This window comes from Beta vulgaris, chromosome 4, assembly GCF_026745355.1.
Source record: "Beta vulgaris subsp. vulgaris cultivar EL10 chromosome 4, EL10.2, whole genome shotgun sequence".
NCBI classification, from domain to species: domain Eukaryota; kingdom Viridiplantae; phylum Streptophyta; class Magnoliopsida; order Caryophyllales; family Amaranthaceae; genus Beta; species Beta vulgaris.
The window spans coordinates 53,644,551-53,663,399 of NC_079205.1; the positions used below are offsets into that span (position 1 = coordinate 53,644,551).

The 18,849-nt window shown below is 36.3% G+C and overlaps 1 protein-coding gene across 1 annotated transcript; it reads left to right on the forward strand.

Moving 5' to 3' along the window:
* The first annotated feature begins 7,192 nt into the window (after positions 1-7,192).
* LOC104890788 (ALBINO3-like protein 2, chloroplastic) lies at positions 7,193-16,850 on the forward strand. The gene is made up of 14 exons (XM_010676379.4): positions 7,193-7,670; positions 7,982-8,088; positions 9,002-9,129; positions 9,212-9,283; positions 9,688-9,789; positions 11,318-11,383; positions 11,652-11,717; positions 12,469-12,516; positions 13,354-13,515; positions 13,654-13,709; positions 13,791-13,908; positions 14,123-14,209; positions 16,143-16,252; positions 16,385-16,850. Exons 1-14 carry the CDS (start codon positions 7,306-7,308, stop codon positions 16,539-16,541), a joined length of 1,644 nt encoding a protein of 547 aa, XP_010674681.2. The 5' UTR covers positions 7,193-7,305; the 3' UTR covers positions 16,542-16,850.
* The last annotated feature ends 1,999 nt before the right edge of the window (positions 16,851-18,849 follow it).

An 18,849-nucleotide genomic window follows, 5' to 3' on the forward strand; every position in this document is an offset into this window, starting at 1 on the left:
ATGGAAACTATGTTCCCCACCATTTAGCTAAACTTGTTCCTTTTAGCATTGAACAAGTTTGGGAGAACAACTATCCTACGGAAGTGGCTCCCTATATTCTTGTTGACAATATGGTGATTAATTAAAGTGTCTCCTTTTCCCCTCAAAAAAAAAATGTGGTTCCAAATGACACTTTTCTAAGTGCATTTAGTGTTACCTATTTTGTGCCTTGTGGCGAAACCACATAGATTTTGACATGCCATCATCTTAATGCTGCATAATCTTGTTGAGAAACAGTGGAATGAACAATTCCACTGTTTACATGTGTGAAGTCCACTATTCACAATAGGGTGAAGTCCATCTTTCCTGCGTGCTTTTAATGCATGTCAGGTTATTTTCTTCCGTGTTGAAAATTTTGCAATTGTGCACAGTAGAAACTTTGCCTATATATACCAGTGTAAGAAATCAGTTTTACACATCAATGCAATACATACTCTCTGATATATTTGCATAACTTCTCTCTCTATTTCTCACAACACGTTATCAGCACGAGTGTTCTACCGGAAATTTTTTTTAAGGTATCTTTAAAATTTTTACATCCATTTTGTTTTTAAGTTTAAATTTTTTTTCTCCAAGCCCAACCCTTTTACTACCGAACATGGACCAACAAAGTAACGGGATTAACATTGTTTTACACAATGTCTCTGTCTCGGGTATTTATTTTTGGATAGAGCGAAACAAGTGCCATTCACTACCAACCCAGCGAGGGGAACTGTAATACAGCCCCGACCCAGTAACCGTAACAACGGTACAAATACTCATACCAGAGAAAACCCACAAACCCCTGTTCCCAACACCAATAATAACCCTCCTATACAACCAGCTGAAAATCAACCTCCGCCCAGTAATAAAAGAGATAGAGATGAACAGGAAGAAACTAGTAGTAAACGTCACCATACTACTAACGCAGAAAACAAATAATTTTAACGCCACCTTCATGGAGGGCAAGGACATTTTATTTACGTTATTTTATTTTATCTGCTCTTAAACCGCCTATATGGACAGGTTAATTTTTTTTATTGCCACCTATATGGACGGCCTAGTGAAGTGATAGCATTATTATGTCTTATATGTGCAATAATGTCGTATGTATGCAGGGAACAAGCATTCAGAACATTATTATATATTATTGTCTCTAATCTTCTACTTTTTTTTGCATTTATAGTTACATATATTATATTACCAATTTACTAGCATGCTCTAATATATATTTGTCAATATTAGAATTTTATTGCGTTGTATATTTTTTAACTGTATATGAACTGCACAGTTAGGATAACCCTCTATAAAAGCGGATTACCATCCCCATTTTCACCACATATCCCTTATCTTCTTCCGATTTTTTTTCTCTAAACCCACAAATTTTTTTCCTTCTTCCTCAACCTTCCGGCCACCATGTTTAACGCCGACGACAACCGTCCTCCACCCTCATCTTCCTCTTTTGAAGAGGATTTTAGGAAAATAAAACTCTACTTATTTCTTATAGCCGGTTTCTTTTTCCTCCTCATGGCATTAATGATATACCTCCTAATACATAAATAGGAGACAAAAAAAAAAAATTTCCCCCGGAAGAATGGCGAAAAATGCACATGAATATCAATTTTTTTTTGTCTTTAAGTGCATTTTAGGAAGTTTTTTTTTTTATTTTTCACTTGTTGTATTTTATTTTTGGTATTTTCTTGTTTTTTTTTGCTTAGCTTCATTATTGTTGTACGCTTTTTTTTTTTTTTTTTGTTTGTATTATTTATCTATAATAATAATGATATAAATCAGGGGAGATAATATATATATATGTGATTTATCATCATTACTAATTTCAAATATTTACCTATTTGTAGTCAAAAGAATGGGAGATCTAGTGAAAAGACAATTTAACATACTAGATCTATCTGGGCAAAAGTTTTTAGAATGGACGGTGGACGCCCAAATGAATTTAAAGGCCCAAGGACTGGAACATACAATTAAAGATGTGACAACCCAACAAGGGGATGCAACTACAACAGCCGCATCAGTTAAAATTGCGACTGTACAAGAAAAGGCAAAAGCCTTAGTCCTCCTAAGACATCATTTACATGAAAGTTTAAAAAGTGAATATCTACTTGTGGATGATCCAAAAGAACTATGGGATAGCCTAAATGAAAGATATGGGCATCACAAAAATGTGCTTCTCCCAAAGGCACATTATGACTGGACCAATCTGAGGTTCCAGGATTTTAAAACGGTCAGTGATTACAATTCAACATTGTTTAGAATTGTATCATTGTTAAGATATTGTGATCATCCCATCACAGAAGAGCAAATGATAAACAAAACGCTCTCCACTTTCCACGCCTCTAATATCATATTGGCAGAACAATACAGGTTCAGAGCTTTCAAAAAGTACTCTGAGCTAATCTCAGTACTACTTGTGGCTGAACAAAATAATGATCTTTTGCTGAAAAATCATAATCTTAGACCTACGGGGTCTTCAGCCACTCATGAGATAAATGCTATAGAAAGCTCTAATCCACCAGAAGCAAATGCTATACATAGTGGTGGACGCGGTAATTACAACGGTCGTGGGAGAGACGTGGTAATTACCGTGGCCGAGGGCGTGGACGTGGAAGAGGCCGATTTTCCCCAAGAAATAATAATTTTAAACATTCTGATAAAAATTGGGGACAATCATCTGGAAATCAGAGGCAGACGTCCTATAAAGGAAATGATACTTGCCATAGATGTGGCATGACCGGGGCACTGGGGCCGCACATGTCGTACTGCCAAACATTTGGTAGATCTATATCAAGCTTCAATAAAAAACAAAGGAAAAAATGCTGAAGCAAACTTTGTTAATGAAGCCACTACATCCATGCCCAGCCTTGATGTTTCAGATTTTTTTATGGATGATGCTGAAGTTGAAAATAAGTTTGTTTAGATCACAATCGATTAATGTGCTTAGTTTATTTCAACTGCTTCAATATCCACTTTCATGTATTTGTTCCTTGTTTATTTATAAAAATACGTATTTTTCTTATACTAATCATCGTATTTATTATTTATGAAGATATGAATTCATCAGAAGTTGGAACTAAAGAACAATGTCTCCTGGACAGTGGGACAACACACACCATATTGAAAAATAAAGAGTATTTTTCAAAACTTACAATATTCCAAGCAAATGTTAGTACAATTTCTGGGACAGCCAAGCTAATTGAAGGCTCTGGAAAAGCTTGCATTATATTTCCAAATGGGACAAAATTGATAATTAATGACGCATTATATTCGAGTAAATCTCGAAGGAACCTCATAAGTTTCAAAGATGTACGTCAGAATGGTTACCATTTGGAAACAATGACGGTGAACAAAGAGGAATTCATATGCCTAACGGCAGAGAAAAACGGCAAGAAATACATCTATGAAAAATTGCCAGCAATTTCCTCGGGACTATATCGCATAGATATACGTCCGATTGAAATTAATATGATATCTAACCAGAAGTTAGATAATAGAAAATCATTTACTCTATGGCATGACCGATTAGGCCATCCTGGCACAGGAATGATGCATAGAATCATTGAAAACTCAAATGGACACTCTATAAAGAATGTCAAAATTCCTCGGTCAAATGAATTAACATGCTCTGCATGCTCACTTGGCAAATTGATAATCAGACCATCTATAAATAAGATTGCCACTGAATCTCCAATGTTTTTAGAAAGAATTCAAGGAGATATTTGTGGGCCTATTCATCCTGCATGTGGACCATTTCGTTATTTCATGGTATTAATTGATGCCTCTACTCGATGGTCACATGTGAGCCTTCTGTCAAGCAGAAATGTTGCATTTGCAAAACTTTTGGCTCAAATAATTCGATTAAGAACTCAATTCCCAGATCATACAATAAAGAAAATAAGATTAGACAATGCTGGGGAATTTACATCCCAAACATTTAATGACTATTGCATGTCTATTGGGATTATTGTTGAGCACCCTGTACCTCATGTACATACACAAAATGGTCTTGCTGAATCATTAATCAAAAGACTACAATTAATTGCAAGACCATTAATAATGAGGTCAAAATTGCCATCTACTACTTGGGGTCATGCTATATTACATGCGGCAACATTGATAAGATTAAGGCCGACAGCCTATCACAAATTCTCACCATTACAATTAGTATCTGGTCGAGAACCGAATATCTCACATTTGAGAATTTTTGGGTGCGCTGTACATGTACCTATTGCTCCTCCCCAACGTACTAAAATGGGTCCACAAAGAAGGATGGGAATATATGTTGGATTTGAATCTCCATCAATTATCAAATATTTAGAGCCAACAACTGGTGATCTATTTACGGCTCGATTTGCCGACTGTCATTTTAATGAGTCGGTATTCCCATCCTTAGGGGGAGAGAAAGTGGACCCACAAAATATAAAATCGGAAATTACATGGAACGCATCGCAAATGTCGTTTCTGGACCCGAGAACAAATTCATGTGAACAAGAAGTCAAGAAAATTGTTCATCTGCAAAGTATTGCAAACCAATTGCCAGATGCATTCACAGATTCTAAGAAAGTGACAAAGTCACATGTACCTGCTGCGAATGCTCCGGAACGGATTGAAATTCCTAATGACAATAAGGCAATTGAAAATGAGTCAATAGCACGTCGAAAACGTGGCAGACCACCCGGTTCTAAAGATTTAAAACCGAGAAAAATGAAAAGGCAAGGGGAGACAACGAACGAAATTAATATAAATCTCCCAACAGAGCATGATGAAAACAAAAATGAAGAGAAACGTGTTCCAGAAGAAAAGGAACATGAAAGCGTAGACAACAATGAAACTTCAATTAATTATGTTTCTACAAAGAGACAATGGAATCGAAAAGATGTTGTCTTGAATGAAATTTTTGCTTACTCGATAGCGGTTGAAATGACATACGATGAAAATGATGTAGAGCCAAATACAGTTGATGAATGTCGCCGTAGAAAAGATTGGCCAAAATGGAAAGAGGCAATTCAAGCAGAATTGAGATCACTTGAAAAACGTGAAGTATTCGGTCAAATAACCCAAATACCAAAAGGTGTAAAACCAGTTGGGTACAAATGGGTATTCGTGAGAAAACGAAATGAGAAAAATGAGGTTACTAGATATAAGGCAAGATTAGTAGCCCAAGGCTTCTCGCAAATGCCAGGGATTGATTATGATGAGACATATTCTCCAGTAGTCGATGCAACTACACTAAGATTTCTGGTAAGTTTATCAGTTTCGAAAGGATTGCAAATGAGATTGATGGATGTAGTGACCGCATATTTGTATGGCTCACTTGACACAGATATTTATATGAAAGTTCCTGAAGGACTAAAACTACCAGAAAATTGCATGCCCAAAGAGATGTTCTCAATAAAATTGAGAAAATCACTCTATGGGTTAAAACAATCTGGAAGAATGTGGTATAATCGTCTTAGTGAATACCTATTGAAAGAAGGATTCAAAAATAATCAAATCAGTCCCTGTGTTTTCATTAAGCGATCTAAATCAGGATTCGCGATCATTGCTGTATATGTCGATGATTTGAACATTATCGGAACTCCTAGAGAACTTGAAGCGACTGCAAAATACTTGATGAAAGAATTTGAGATGAAAGATCTCGGGAAGACAAAATTTTGCCTTGGCCTGCAAATGGAACATCTAAGAAATGGGATTTTTGTCCATCAATCAAACTATACAGAAAAAATCCTGAAAGTTTTTTCATGGACAAAGCCCACCCAATAAGTTCTCCAATGGTAGTGCGTTCCCTGAATGAGAAAGATGATCCATTCAGACCACGAGAAAGAACGAGGAGATTCTTGGTCCTGAAGTACCATATCTAAGTGCAATTGGGGCTTTAATGTACTTGGCTAACAATACTCGACCTGACATAGCTTTTTCAGTAAACTTGTTAGCTAGATACAGCAATGCACCAACCAAGAGACATTGGAATGGAGTCAGACACTTATTACGTTATCTTCGAGGAACACAAGATCTCGGATTATTCTATCAGTCAAGACCCAATGCGTCACTCATTGGATATGCAGATGCTGGCTACCTCTCAGACCCACAAAAGGCTAAGTCTCAATCCGGATATGTATTCACTTATGGAGGTACTGCAATATCTTGGAAATCTACAAAGCAGACTTTGACGGCCACATCATCAAATCATGCGGAATTAATTGCTCTTTATGAAGCTGGAAGGGAATGTGTATGGCTAAGGTCAATGATCAAGAATATCCAAGAAGAATGCGGGATGGAAACAATAACAACAAATCCAACTATCATCTACGAAGACAATACTGCATGCATCACCCAAGTAAGCGAAGGGTACATCAAAGGAGACAGAACTAAACATTTATCACCAAAGCTCTTCTTCACTCATGACCTCCAAAAGGAAGGGACGATCAACATTCGACAAATCCAATCATGTGAGAATCTTGCAGATTTATTCACCAAATCCCTTCCGGCGAAGAAATTTGAAGAATTAGTCCGAAAAATTGGAATGCGTCATCTTCATGATATATGCTAGATTCAGGGGGAGTATTATATGCGCTGCACTCTTTTTCCCTTCGATCAGGTTTTTATCCCACTGGGTTTTTCCTGACAAGGTTTTTAATGAGGCAGTTGATTTTAAGCATATAAGGATACATAATAGTTGTACTCTTTCCCTAGTTATGGATTTTTCCCACGGATTTTTCCTAACAAAGATTCTTAATGAGACAACGTCTATTATGACTTATAAGTGGACATTCAAGGGGGAGTGTTGAGAAACAGTGGAATGAACAATTCCACTGTTTACATGTGTGAAGTCCACTATTCACAATAGGGTGAAGTCCATCTTTCCTGCGTGCTTTTAATGCATGTCAGGTTATTTTCTTCCGTGTTGAAAATTTTGCAATTGTGCACAGTAGAAACTTTGCCTATATATACCAGTGTAAGAAATCAGTTTTACACATCAATGCAATACAATACTCTCTGATATATTTGCATAACTTCTCTCTCTATTTCTCACAACAAATCTAAAGTTTTTGTAAATTTTCCACTATGTGCAATCATTTTTTATTTTTTAAAAAAACCCGAAGTACATCATTTGGATTTCAAGTTTTTTTTCTTTAGGAATTTGGATTTAAAGTTACTTAGTTCGGACTATTTTAAGCAAAAATCACCGGCAAAAAATCAAAACCCAAACATCTGTATTAACTGTATTTCCACAAATGTTCATTCCACACTTTAAACTCAATTAAACCAGTAATGGCAGCGTCGAGGCTCATCTCCGCCAACCTCCGCCGCACCCAATTCTCTCTCCTCCACCCCTTCCTTTTCTCTCTCTCCTCATCTCCACACAATTCTCCGCCATTGTCAACCACCTCAAACTTCACTCTCCCCTTCTTCTATCCCTCCACAACGTCGTTTCGGTACTTCTCATCTCAACCATCTGATTCTGACTTCACTCATCAACTCAACTCAGTCACCGAGTCGGAGCTCCGAAGCTTAGGGTTTATCGACGGTTCTCAGGTTTCCAATGATGCGAGCAGCCTTCTAGATGATTCTATTCTTCCGATTGGTTATATTGTCTCCTTGCTCGATGGTTACCATAGCCTCACTTCTCTTCCTTGGTAATTTTTTTTTCAATTCATTGATTAACATTTAATTGATGAAGATTGATTAGCTTTTGTTTAATATATGAACATTGATTGACTAATATTTGATTATTTTCTGCGATATATTTTGCTTATGTTCTAGATATAAGCATTAATGGATGAATATTGGTTATTTCATGCTCATATAGCTTTTTTCTAATGTTTAGATATACGAATGGAAACTTGGTCTGTTTGGAGTATATTGTATTGATACCAAAGGAACATTTAGTTTATGTTTGATTATCTATATCGGTATTTTTTGAAGTTTTTGGAATTCTTGATGGTAGGTGGATAGTAATTGCATCATCAACTGTCGTTATGAGGATTACATTATTTCCATGGCTAGTGTTGCAGCTTCACAAGTTAAAAAAGATCGGCGAGGTGTTTCCAAAATGTATGCTGTTAATACCTCCATCATCATATACATGTAGTTTGTGCTCGTGATTTTTTCTGTCATTCAAAGCATAATAAGTTACAGCAGATAAATTAATCATTTAAATTGGCTTTCAGAATCTGTAATTGTATTAGATATTTTGTTTTCATTGGCTTCTACATTATTAAGTTCCAATCTAAGGAAACGACGAGAACTGCCTTTAGTTTATATGAGAACCTGAATGGAGTATAAGGTTGTAGTAGTGGCAGTAATTGACAGGTTTACATGGTTGTTGATAGCAAGCGTAATGTGAGGAAGTGGAATTTTTTTATAGACAGGGTGAACAATCAATTTCTAACATCCTGAGGTAGCTTTTCACATTTGACTTTAGAGTATTTGACTAATTGGTATCTTCCTGTTTGGTCTATATGGCTTTTTTCCATCGTTGATGTTGGCCTGAGGAGTACCTGTGCTTTAGCTTCCTATGTCAGCATAATGACATGGCGAGAGCGGATTCTGTGGTGAGATTCTCTCGATTAAGGAATATATTTGTTAAATGCATTTACAATACTCAATATAGCATGGACAATCTTTCTGTATATCAGACCTGAGTACTGAACTTGTTCTCTTCAAGCAATAGAGGTTAGTCTGATCATTCATACAAAAACAGACACTGCTGTTCACAGACGAGAATATTAGTTTTGACCTTAGTGGCTTATTGGGGTTCTACTATATCAATTGTAGAGAATTTCATAACTAGCTTGTATTAGAGACAGTTGTGTATAGTGTCTGGACGTACAAAATCAGTAATATGGACAAGGTTTATTTGATTAAGCTAGTACCATACCTGTATGTGCTTCAAGTATTTTCACTTGAACACCATGCTGAACTTTACATGATGTGTTTTTCGTTGTTTCCATGTGGAAATTTGAAGTGCCTCCTCCATTCCCGCCACCTTTCTCAGGAAGGAGTTTCATCAACCAGTTCTCTCTTTTTCAGAGGGAAAAACGAGCACTTGGATGCCCTTCGTTTTTATGGTTTTTGGCATCATATACAGTTCAGGTCAGCAGCAAAGTTATTGTACTATAGTTTTTCTAGGAAAGTTAATATTTTGACACCTTTTGTGCATTGCATTGCTTTGCAGCTCCCGTGCTTTATCTTGTGCATGGCTAGCATACGGAGAATGTCATTGGATCATTATCCAGGATTTGATACTGTAAGTCACTGATAACTTTGATTCTGAGGATACTCCTTTACATGAATTTATTGCCTTCTCTATTCTCATTTGCCTGTGTTGTGAAGTCTTGTCAGTTTCTAAATATTTGTGAAGGGGTGTTGTGGTTATTTGTCTAGGTGTAGTCATAGCTTTAAACTCAAGTAGAGATTAGAGTTCAATAGAAATTCTAAGCGGCATTTGTATCAGGGATTTTAAGTACTGGAGTTGCTTCAGGGTTATCTCTTGAATTTTTAGTATCGATGCATTCAGATCCTCTTTTTATTTTTTTTTACTTTTTTTGTAAGAAGTTGATATGTGGTGTATGTTGTATAGCTGGTAATGGATTTTTGACTTGATGCACAATACTTATAGTTATATGTTTGTTTATTTATTTTACTCTACAGGGAGGAATACTGTGGTTTCAGAATTTGACTGAAGTATCAAGTGGTCCTTTTGGGCCCATCCTTCCTATACTTGTCGCTGGTTTGCATTTTTGTAATATCCAGGTATCAAAAGTTTCTGTTCCCTTCATTCTCACTAATAGAAAAGATTAACTGTAACTCCTTTATGTTGGAGTCTGAAGAACATAATGAAATTCATATGAGAGTTTTGCATGGTTGTGTGCCCATGACTGGCTTAGTGCTTGTAGCATGTAATAGATAGATTATTAAAATACTGTATACTTGATATCTTATTCTTATCTTCCAGGAGATGTTTGGCTTATTTCAAACTGTCTAAGCACATCTAGTTTTCTTGCATTTGCATCCTGATTGCCTTATCTGGGGCATAACTAATTCAGTAACGGTCCTTGAATCTGACTAACCAGAAGATGGTCTTCCCACCCCCTCCCAACAATCTTCTCCTTTCTCTGGATCTCTCTTTTTCCATCATAGCAGAGCTTAATTTTTCCTGAGGATTTTGACAACTTTTGAGTGTTTGACCTTTATCTCATCTCTTTTATTGGGAAATCTAGCAATTTGGTTTTTGAGAAGTTTGCTATTGTGTTTTGGTTCAATATATGTTATTACTGAGTCTGACACGGGAATCCTTCTTATCTGAAAGCCTAGAATGAAATTTGAAATTTATATTGCTGTTTCCATCTGATTAATGGCTGGCATCTTAGTATTCTCGTGTATTATCACTAATCACTAATCTTTTGTAATAGGAAAGAAAGTCTGAGAATAGAGATGTTATATATTTGAAATCAAGTTCTTCTTGGCATAAGTGTTTCAATCCTTGGTACGATGATTTTGATGACGAAAATCAGGCATAAGATGCGAACCATGTTTTTGGTGCTTCTTTCATTTGTATCACAAATAATATTATAGCTCGTCAAAAGTTTTGAAATCATGCAAGAAAGTCACACAATACTACTTTAGCTCGTCAATAATGCCTAGAATAACACCTTTCTTATGGAATCAGAAGTGTTTTGGCTTTCATCAGCTCTGAGGTTTGGCGCTTTTTGGCTGCTTGTTTTACTTGTTACTCCTATTATTTTATCTGATTAAGTGCTTTCAATTGTGCATTTCAATCTCTCATTTTGTTTGTTTAGTCACATGATGTTTGGATATTTTTTTTGGTATTTGATCAAAGTTCTGTGTCTGTCAATTCAATTACCATTTGGTTTGCCCTTGTGTTTAATACTTTTCCCTATTCAGGTCTCTAAGCTTTTCATGACTAGTTCATAGAGTCAGTAATGGTTGCTTGCAAAGGAAGGTCCACAGAGTTAGTGGTAGGGATGGCTGGGAAGGGACATTCTGGGGGTGGCAGGTTCATGGGTGGCTGGAGATGGTGACGGGAGGGCAGGGAAGTTCTGGGGGTGGTAGGTTCATGCATGCCAACTTACAAACTTACGTGAAAATGCGGTTTCTGACTATTTCGGAACAATTTTTTCGAAATGTATGAGACGGTCACTCAGTTAAAGATGGCTTGCTACTATTACTAATGATCTATATGTTATTATTGAACTATATTTTACGTTGGATGTCTTTTAGTTACTGAAGTGCACTCTGAGTCCTGTTTCTGGTTTGCTAGATTGTTTTTAGGTCCTCTTTCGCTGCAGAAGAAGAAGAGAAAGGAATTCTGCAATTGCTAGCCAAAGTGAGTGTTCACATGTAAATAAGATCCAATATTTGTTATTTGTTTATTGTCTTGTTTAGAACTGTAGAATATTGCTGGGAGCTGTTTTTGTGGGTAGGGAGAGGGAGGTGTTGCATTTGTTACTATTATCGACTTAAATCCTGCCTGCAGATTGGACCTTGTCTCTCGACTTGTTTAGTTTATATTCGATAATTACGTATATGAGATCTCGTAATGAATACATCATAATATTCTTTATTCATCGCCCCTTTACTTTCTGTGGCGGCAGTGGTACAGGAAGTATTTGGAACTGCTAACGTTGCCTATTCTATTCATAGGATTTCATATACCCCAGGTAAGTTTGTTACTTCATTTTGTTTCTCATGATTATGTTGTTTTTTGTGTGCTGATGACATCATTGATTGTAGTGCTACATTACTTTGGCATCATTAGCATGGCCTCTTATTGATGATGGTTTTGATGAAAACACCTGCTTTCATCATTTTTATTCTTGACGGTTGCACAAACATATGTTCTCCAATAAGATGATTTGTTGGTTGTGTCTGTTATGTGTTTTGATGTGGCCTCATTACTATGCCACTGATGGAGAACAATACCTTTGATATGCAATATGGGGTGCAAGTTACAAGACATTTGATGGTGTTATCTTCTGGAATTGTGCAATTCTTTATCATGCAATTCTAATCTTTTCCTGCTGTCCTGTGTTCTGAAATATATTCCTATTTATAAGTCCAAATTGTATGACAGAGTGCCAAGGGACATAACTATACAAAAATGTATTGATTTTAAAAATTGTCCACTTTCAATGTGTCATTCGAGCTGGAAATAGCTGAAGCCTGAAGGAAAAGTTGGAACCCTTTTTTACTAAATCATTGTTTTTGTACAAAAGATATACTGTCGCATAGATTTCAGGATGGAGGAAGCATTATACTATCGGTATTATCTGTTGGAGATAAAAAACATGATACTTTTTAGTTTTGGTTTGTGTTGGCTTAGTTTCCATCTCTTAAGTATGATAGCATAACAAACATCTGTAATATATACATCCTGTTTTTACACGTTTGTTCTTTCAATTGTTTTGTCAGGGAAGCCTTGTCTATTGGGTGACAAATAGTTCTCTAACCTTCATTCAGGTCAGTCTCTGCTTTATTTTTTTATGGAGAAGTTAAATATAAGAAGTTTTTGCTCTGGTTTGTGGTGTCATTTTGTGGCCTTCTATTCACACTCTATTTCTCAATAAGAAGACAATTTATTGGGTAAACCTTTGAGCATGTGCATTCTTGGACTGCTTCTGCACTAGCCACTAGGTGTGCTGATGACTGAATTTGATGGCTCTGGTCCTTGTATCTTCTGAAAGTGGGTTGAAAGCTTTTTTCCGAAGTCTATGGCCATATTAGCAGCAATCGGTTTCTGTCTTATTTCAAATACAACTGTATCTCTTACCTCAAATATAACTTCAATGATTTCTTTAACTAGGTTTCCTCCCTGAACTCTCCCCCTCACAAGTCTGCCTTAATTTTTTTTATAGGCCTCTACATAAAATTCTGAACTGCGCACTACTAAGACAACCGCCTTCAATCCCTTCAAAAGTAGAAAGAAAAAGAAGGTTATACGTAGAAATTGTTTCTCTAGTCATATTACGAGGCTTATTGGACTGCTTGATCCAATTGATTGGACTTGCAGTTTAGCTGCAGTTTTTCTGAAAAACTAATTTGTTCTTAATTTAATATTGTTATTATTTCTTTGAAAAGTTTTAATTTGTGTTTGTTTGTGGGTGAGAGGGTGCCCATCAGTGGTGGAGGTATAGCATTTAGCTTTTCTCATTACCATGAACTGTGTTTTTAGTTTAAACTCATTTCTACACTGAAGTTTAAAAGTTACTCCACCTCTACTCAAAGGTGTCTTGTGAATATGACTTTTGTGTCTAACCTTTGATACATCGCTCATTTTTTATGCTCTAAATGGTACAGCAACTCTGTCTTCAACACCCTGTCATTCGCCAAAAATTGGGATTAGCTCTAAATGTGGTTGCTGATCATGAAGAGAATAAAAGTGGATCAGCACTTCCTGATGCTCCAAGGAAATGTGGACCAGTCTCTGCACACAAATTATCTTCTCTAGAACTCGTTGATGTGAGTGGAAATCATCATGAACCCTTTAGAGGGTCCATATTATATGACTGGTGTTACTCTACTTGGAGATAATGATTTGATGTATCGTGAATTAGGGAAATTTCATGTTATATAAATTAAAATTTCAATTTTCAACAGCTTTCAGTTTCCTACCTGTCAGCAGGGAGAATCAATAGAGCCCTTCCATTGCTGAGGTAATATAATTATCTTCTGCTGTTACCAGTTGGCCTCAGTTGATCTATCTGATTGCTTAGTTGAACTAACTCTTGCAATAGACTGGCACTTGACAAGGATCCTGAGTGCTATAAAGCTTGGGCCGTAATGGGACATACTATGCTACAACAGAAAGACTATGAAAAAGCTGCTGAACATCTGGAATGTGCTATCTCAAAGGTGTAACTTTGCTTGTTAATGGATTACTGTTTTACAACATCAGCATAGTCCATCAGAAAATCATTTTTCCAATTCTTAATGAGGATGAGTTGTAATTTTCAAAGTGTATTCTGAAGCTGCACTCCTAGAAACTTCAATGCATTTCATTGCTGTGGTTAGTGCTGTAGAGCAAGCCACTCTGTCGTTTCCTGACTTGTCTTTCTTGTTGTCATAGATCTCTCTTGGGGAACCTACTGATGCTGAGGCAATTGATTTTCTCATACAAGCGTCTATGTCAGCTGGTGCTGCATATTATCGGCAGGTGAATCTGGATATTAGGCAGATACTATAGGTGCTTATTAGCAGCATAACATATTAAAAAGCATGAAAACCAATAACATGATGTTTCATTCTACTAGTCACAATGAAAAGAGGCATAACCGCATAAGCCACAGGAAATAGGGATATCTAATACTTTTAGACCTAACCTTAAAGGAGCTAAGATTGCACCCAAAATAACAAAGAGCTAAGAGTTGTATGATGACACTGGATTTGGAATTGCTTGTCAACTCAGTGCAATTTATATTATACACCCAAATTTACACCCAAGAGGGTATTCCTTAGCTCGTTACCCATTTTTAGAGCCTTAATTGAGTAAAAAGTGAGCAATCTGCAAAAAGTTAGCCTTGGGTGCACATTGTAGTTTTGCCAACTTTTTTCTTTTTACAAAGAGACCTTTGGTTTGCGTTTAATTTACCATTTTCTAGTGTTACTGACTTAATTTTAGGAAAAATGGATGAGAATACCCCCAACTTTGGCCCATCCGCTTTTAATACCCCCAACTATGGGTTATTCTTGTATAATCCCAACTATTGGGTAGATACGCCATAAATGCACTATGACCTGAAGGAAACCTATTTAACTGGTAAATAGGCTACGTGTCATGCTTTTATTGGCTTATTATCAATGATTATTTTATTTTGTATTTTTTTTAATCCCACCCTTTCCTCACCCCCACTACCACCCACTACGACCCCCTCACCACCCACTGCTACCTCCTCACCACCCACTGCCACCTCCCTCACCAACCACTACCACCTCCCTCACCCCCACTACCACCCACTGCCACTTCCTTCACCACCCATTGCCACCTCCCTCACCGCCACTGCCCCCTCCGTCACCCCCATTTTTAAAACCTCGTCGGAAACCACCATGGTTGTAATTTATATGCTTGTAATGATGTTCAAAGAATGGTAGTGCTTGTATATTTTCTGCGAGAGATTGGTTCTATTCGAACATGTCATGGTCTCCATGGCAAATCAGCAGGGGTGCATCTAAATTTTTGTTAAACAAATATTTGACATTGTAGATGACTATTTATTTGACTATATTTTGAGAAAATTCTGTTGAAATCTCAAATTCATTACTTATGTATCTCTTGCTTTCAAGGATGGACAGTTTATGAAATACTGAGATATGCTCCACAGCATAACTGGAGTGCTTATGAAGAACTTCTTAAAACTAATCCAGTATCTGCAATAATGGTGATTAGTGGAGTGCTTATGAAGAACTTCTTAAAACTTCTCCTATGTGGTTTTCTTCTCTCATCTGTTTTGGGTTCTTTCCATAGCACCACACCACCACAACACAACCACCACCCACTACCTCTGACCACATAAAAAACAACAACAACCCAAAGGGGGGGGAGACATGAGCAGCAGCAGTGGTGGCAGACACGTGAACGGAGGAGAGAGAATTACGGGAGGGGCAAGGAAAGGGGGGTTACCGCGAAAATCGAGGGGGAGGGGGAAGGGAGAGGATTGTTGCGGAAATCGACGGGGATGAGGGTTGGGCTGGCGGGAGGGTTGGGCTGGCAGGAGGGCTGTGCGATGGAGGGGAGGGGGGAAGGTGGCTGAAATTGTGGTGGGTGGGATTTGTGGTGGGAGTAGACATTAAAAAGAGAAAGGAAATAGAAATAAAAGAAATAACCTAGCTAACAGGTTGCAGTCACCTTGGTGTGTTTATGGCAGACCTCCCCAATAGTTGGGATTATACAGGAATAACCCATAGTTGGGGGTATTAAAAGTGGATGGGCTAAAGTTGGGGGTATTCTCATCCATTTTTCCCTTAATTTTATTATTGACTAAAAGAACAAAGAACTTTTATTTCCTTATGCGCACCTACATTTCCATCATTTTGTTAAATTGTTTGTGCTAATCTACTTGTGGTCTGCTGTTAATGCTACTATTTATCAGGGCAAAATAGCTGAATCATTTGCACACTTTGAAAGATTGCGGGACATCAAAGTGCCAGAAGACCCTGTGGCAAAAGCTCGTTACTATGAAGGAATAATGGTGTTTGCCAGGTAGGCTTTTGGTTACTTTCTTCTTGTGGATATAAAAGATACAAGAGTGTGATTGCACCACACTTACTCAAAGAGGGTCATAAGGATGTTATTAAGCTATTACTGATACCGATCTTTTGGGATTTCATCTAGTTTCTTACTCAACGAGGGTCGTAAAGATGAAGCTGCCAAATATTCGCGCATGGCCAGCGCCTATGATCCTCAATATAGTTTGTATTTGGAAGATTCAGAAAAGGATACTGAAAATTTTGTTGGTGATCTGACCAGCAGCCGGAGAGCAGACTATTGAACTACTCTTACAAGAAGCATACAAAATTTTGAATAAATTTTTCCATTTTTTTCAGTATAATTTATTTTCATGAGAACAATCTCAGCAATTTTGAGCTTGTATATATACATGTAATTACATCCAGAAAGGTACTCATTTTGTATTAGGAAATTTGCTTTATTTTCAAGAAATATGGTAGGTAGATTGCAGTTTGACAGCAAAAGCCTAAGATGAATAACGGCATGTAATTCTTTTGTAACAATTATACGCAAGGCATATTGTATCCTTATTGCATATTTTCGAAACCAAACAGACCAACTTCATACTGACTTCCTTACTAGTAGTAGTTGTTACTGTTACAAAGATGTTCCTTGTAATAGCACTTTAGGCCATATCTATTTAATTATCGTTCCGAAATTTCAGCCAACTATAATATCAAAATTATGGTTTTAACTTTCAAGTGGTGGTGCATTTGTCTGCCGCAAATGTTGATATAGCTAGAAGAATAGAAGAGGATAGTAGACCCAAAAAGGGCAGGCAAAAATTAATTCATATGTCGTGCCTGGTAAATTTTGGTGCATATCGCGCCTGGTAAATGGTTGCATCTTCCTCTCTACTGATATCTAATGTTGCGATAGTATGTGCGTAAGTCATCAACTACTCAACTACTTCTACAACAACCGGCTTTTCTTCTACATTTCGTGTGTCTAAGTTGAGTGCCTACCATGTTTATGTTTGTCCATTTCCTCTATGATTTTTCAATTGACTAGGCATGGTTTCCCTTTTGCTAAATTGAGTATTACTATGAATTTATCATGTTGAAAGAAATAGGGTAAAATGCATAAGCTAGGTTCATTTTGGGCCATGATAATAGTTAGTTGTGTCACAATCAACTAATTTTGTTTCTGTAATTAGATCTTACGTCTTCAATCTTTATTTTTACTCAAAAGGGTTGGTGCAAAATATCAACCATCACAAGTTTACAATTATTTGAATTGATTTTTCCAATACGAAATTTCACAAGTTAGTTGTTCTTCTTATTGAATAATTATATAACTGCAAGTGAGCAATGAATTATTGAGAGGAGAAAGATATTTGCTAGGATTGCTAACAAAATTATTTTTATGAGTGTTACCAATTCTAAAATATTTGATCGAATAAACGATTGAACTGGTTTTCTCAAAAGAATTCTTAGCTAAAGATGGGGTAGTTTTTTGTGTTTTTTTCTAAGGTAAGGTGAAAAAAATTAAATTTCTGTCACATAATTAGAAAAAGGCTCACAATCAGCAGGATCAACCTCGATTGTTAAAAGTATTGATGACGTAGTCTAATTGTTAACAAAGACAATTGGCATACCCAAAAGTATAGACATGATGGTTTTACATTCACCATAAGTTTCTAACTCAATACTAGCATCCAAAGTTCATGGTACGGTTGATTGGGGGATCTAAAGATTACTCCTCTATTACATTTTGTTGTCTGATTTTTCGGAGTTTGGTGATCATAGGCTTTTTTGTACTCCTTCTGTCCCTCATATATCTTCCTATTTTCACTTTTCACATTTGTCAATATCCGTTGATTAGTATCTTTAATTACATAGTAGTAAAAATTATAAAATTTGATATTTTTAGTGTACTCATTTAGACAATTCAAACAAGATTCGTATATGACTATATTTTTTCTTATATATTGGAATTTTTTTGAAGAAACTCCTTATTTATTGAATAGTGTGAAATTTACAAATGGGAAGATGTTAGAAGAACGAGTAGTAGTATATGTTAAAAAGAATTAGAAATTAATATTATAAAAAAATATTTTTTCTGTTTTTTTTATAATTCTCACTTTCTTGTGCTGATCTCCCAATGCACCTCTTTGAACTCAAATATCTTTCATTATATATTAGTAAAAATTATAACGATTGAATATCAATAATGTACTAATTGAGTAATTGAGACAAATCAAACAAGACCTCACATGACTATCTTTTTCTTATAAATTGAAAAAAAAATTGAAAAGATTATCTGTAAGTATGAATAGTGCAAAGATTCCAAATGAGGACGATAAAAAAAAACAGAGGGAGTACTATTTAAAATCATGATAATGATTTTTCTCATATATATATGTTTGTGAAATTCATGACAAAAATTATTGTTGAAATAAACATTCCTTCTAAAAAAACATCTGAAAAAAATCAGGCTTTGTTTGGTAAAGAAAGATCTGGGGCAAAATCAAAGGTTTGAACTCATATTAGAGGATTTGACTAGTCAGTCATCTAATTTGAGTGTTTGGTAAAGAGAGGTTTCAATTAGCTGATTGTGCTTAAAAAGCT